We start from the raw sequence: 3,803 nt of genomic DNA on the forward strand, positions 1-3,803 counted from the left end.
AAAGAATAAAGAAAGAATATACATTCATTTTTTGTATATTTCTCTTTTGGGGAATTATCACTATACACCCTTCAATAATTAAATCTCTCCCGAATAAATAAAATTATTTCGATCAACACAGTCTGCCACGCCAAATTCAGACCATTTTCAGAGAACCATTTAATCGGGAGTTTCTCCAATGTCAGATAATTCTTTTCGGCATGCCAGTTGCGTGCCTTCCACCACGCCCTATGCGTGACTCCAAATTGAAAATCTGTTTTTATTCCTCTTTTTTCTTTATTCTCTTTTTGAGCAGGAGAACGGCTAAATAATCTTCTAGTAACGTCAGATTTTTTTATTCCCAAAAAAACCTTACATGGAGACTGATTTTAGTTTGATTTAGCTAAACAAACATTTGTTAAATTATTAAATTTGTTAAATTATCAATTTTTTAGTCCTATTTTTATTGTAACATTAAAAGTTTTAAGGTAATAATATACTACTCCTAAAGATGGCAAAACCCCCAATCTAAATTGTGGAAAGCTCGCGAGCAAAACTAATATCAGCATAACAGTAATTAAGGCTGTCCAAGAACTTTATAAGAACAAAACTAGCCAAGTAAAGAAAGGACAGTATCAAAGGGATTCAACATGAACAAAGGTTTCAAACAGGGTTGCTGTTTGTCCCCGACACTGTTTACAAATCTATTTGGAACAAGCCCTGGAAAAGGAAGAGCGAACAGATGGGCATACCACTAAACGACTCGATACTTTACACTCTTTGTTTCGCTGATGATCAAATAATACTGACTCAAGACTACGAGGACTTGAAATATAAAACCCGCAAATTAACTAAAGAATACAGTAAGTGGGGGCTGGAGGTAAATCTTAAAAGGACGGAATATATGTGTATAGGATGTGAACAACAGAACTTAATCCTAGAACAACAACAGCAAAAGATAAAACACTGCCAAAAATATAAATATCTTGGAATGCACATTTCCAACGATGGTAGCGTTGATGAAGAAATTAAGTACAGAAACAACCAGGGAAGACAAGCAATACAAGAACTCAACAATATTCTATTGGGATGAGGCAGTATCAAAAAAAAAATAACAATATTTATAACAGCATAGTTAAAAGCATCATTAGTTATGGTAGTGAAGTATGGCCTTTGAAAGAAAAAACTTAAAGTCACTCGAAGCTACAGAAATGGACTTTTGGAGGCGCGCGTTCGAAACTGTATAGAGTAAGAAATGAAAGAATTCAGAACATCATGGCGACAAATGAACCAATTCGGGTGGTAGGGGCACGTACACATAATGGAAGAGAGCAGAATCCCAAAGAAACTACTCAATTAGACACCACAATCAAGGTAAAAGAAAGAGAGGGAAACCTAGACGGAGTTGGTGAGAAGGAATAGGCTGGAACATCAGAACAAGAGGAATAGACGAAAACCTCTGGACAGACAGAGACCAATGGTCTGGAGTGTGGAAATCATAAGACGGCGAGGAACGTTATCAACTGATTTGTATTGATTGATTTGTATATACTCTACTACCTTTAAAATTATTTGCATTTATTTTAGACTCGCGCTGTATATATTTCTCTCATTAATTCTAACAAATATTTTTCAAAATAAGTTGGTGTAAAGCAAACATCACCTTTACAATAACTTGGGGAGCTATAGTTCGGTGCTGCAGATTAAGAAGAGATAGCTCACGTCGACTATATTTCTTTAGGGAAAGACGCTTTGCATTTTGTACAGACGTATTCGACGAAGTATATACACGCAAACAGTGTGCAATATAGGGCAGACGTGTTTTCTTTCTTTTAAAATTTACAGTATCTCTACTTTTCGTGTAAATATTTTATCTAGGGTAACCTACAAATATTATGATATATTCTTTCTGTGAATAATATATTAAAACAATGTTCCTTCTAACTAATTACAAATTATGTCAAACAGTTTTTGTATTAATCAGATCGTTACTTATAATGTATTTTCTACACTAAAGAAACCTTAATTGTAACTGTTTTACGATCAACAGTAACCAGCACAATTTAATATATAAAATATCTAAATAAAATTTGATGATAATATGTTTTATAATTAGGATATAGAATTATTTCTATATCTACTTGGAATAATTATGGTTCTGTCTTTAAACAAACTATGCGACTTCTTGAGAGAATGACAAATATTACTCTACAATTTTCAATGTAATTTTCCTATAAAAATTCATGATTAGCTTAAAAAATAAACCAAATAAAACAGTTACCAAATTTATCATTTCAGTCAAATAACTATGTAGTCAACATGTTTATTTTTTATCAATAATGGAATGGATTCCAATAATGTATTAAAATAAAAATAGTTTGGGTACCTAGGTCGACACAGCCTTAAATGAGTACTTGAGATTCAAAATCCTGAAGTAATAACAGGCGGTTGAAGCGTAGTGCTAACCACATTACCTTCCTTGTATGCCGAACGGCTCTAGCATGGCAAGCTGTACCTTGCTACTCCCAAGGCGTTAAACGCTATATACGGGAGCTATTATTATTATTTATATTTTTAACACAGTAATTTTATACAGGTAGGGACGAAAAGTGATTACTCTTCAAATCAGTTATAAAAATCATGTAGGTGGCGGCCCCTACCAGTAGGTGTCATATTAATATCGAAATCAAATTTGTCATGTCAAAAAATTTCCAGACACCAATCATCATCCAAATATCGACGTTATTTCAGAAATTATTTGCAAAAAAAACGAATAAAAATGAAATCTCTCATCTCACTCTGTACCTCCGAAACGAAGCATTTTAGGGCATAAAGCTGGATTTATAAACACAGCAGTTGAAGTTCAGTTGAGGTTCCAGTTGACGTTCAAAATGTTCAACACTATGAAGTCAGCGTATTGAAGTTTGAAAAATATAAAAAGTATTTTTAAATCGAAAGAAAAGAGTTCGAAATTTTTACAATTCCAAACCTAACCTACAACCCAAACTGACAGTTTATAAATGCAAACATTTTGAACCACAACTGCCGCAAACATCCAACTGCAACTGAACCTCAACTGAACGTCAACTCCCGAGTTTATAAATCCAGCTTAAGTTTATACGAACTTTTTTAGTTATTTTTGTCTGCAGAATATGCTGCTGAAGTTTTCCGAATACAAGTCGCACCCTCCTGTATAACACATACTAACTACAATCCGATGATGTCAAAAGAAACCAACCCATTTAATCTTTCAGTCGTGCTTTAATTGTTTCGCATTTGTATTAAATTTAGGTTAAAATTCGCTTCGAAAATTGGCTTTTATCTCCGCCAAATTCACCTCAGGTTACACTTCAAAGTATCTTTTTGGAGCTGCCGCCGCCGACGCTTGTCAACGGCAGACCTTACCTGCCCCTCTACTCATTTTAATTCTTAATCGGGTACAGAGGGGGCGCCACGTTGTGGTATTGTTTCATTAAAAAATGAGGTCAGGCCTTTGTGTAACTGACTTGGTTTTATTAAAGGTCTCTGTTTTTTCAGTATTTTACGGATTATCCAATTGGCCTCGAGGTAGGCGCTGGATCGGTTGGCAAAGGCGAGGTCGTCTTTGATATAATTTTTTGCTTTATTCTCTGTTAATGTATCTGTGTTTTTGGCGTTGGAATGGATTACGAAAAAAATTAAAATTATGTTTTTATCTTGTTATAAAATTTCGTTTAACAAAAGAAACTGTATTACGTAGGATTGTTTTTTAAGTAAAAATCTGTTTTTTAATTATCAACTGTGTTTTGCCTTACCTCCAAGTATTTGTAGAATCTAGAATGTAT

At 33.9% G+C, this 3,803-nt stretch overlaps 1 protein-coding gene across 1 annotated transcript; it reads left to right on the forward strand.

Moving 5' to 3' along the window:
• The first annotated feature begins 721 nt into the window (after positions 1-721).
• Positions 722-1,072, forward strand: LOC115875188. The gene has a single exon (XM_030890591.1). It carries the CDS (start codon positions 722-724, stop codon positions 1,070-1,072), a length of 351 nt encoding a protein of 116 aa, XP_030746451.1.
• Positions 1,073-3,803: the final 2,731 nt, after the last annotated feature.

The sequence above is a fragment of the Sitophilus oryzae genome, unplaced genomic scaffold (genome assembly GCF_002938485.1).
Source record: "Sitophilus oryzae breed Bouriz unplaced genomic scaffold, Soryzae_2.0 scaffold_1351_pilon_pilon, whole genome shotgun sequence".
Taxonomy (NCBI): Eukaryota; Metazoa; Arthropoda; class Insecta; order Coleoptera; family Curculionidae; genus Sitophilus; species Sitophilus oryzae.

Coding starts and splice junctions, on each gene's coding strand:
- LOC115875188 (XM_030890591.1), top strand. CDS start 722: ATGGGCATACCACTAAACGACTCGATACTTTACACTCTTTGTTTCGCT.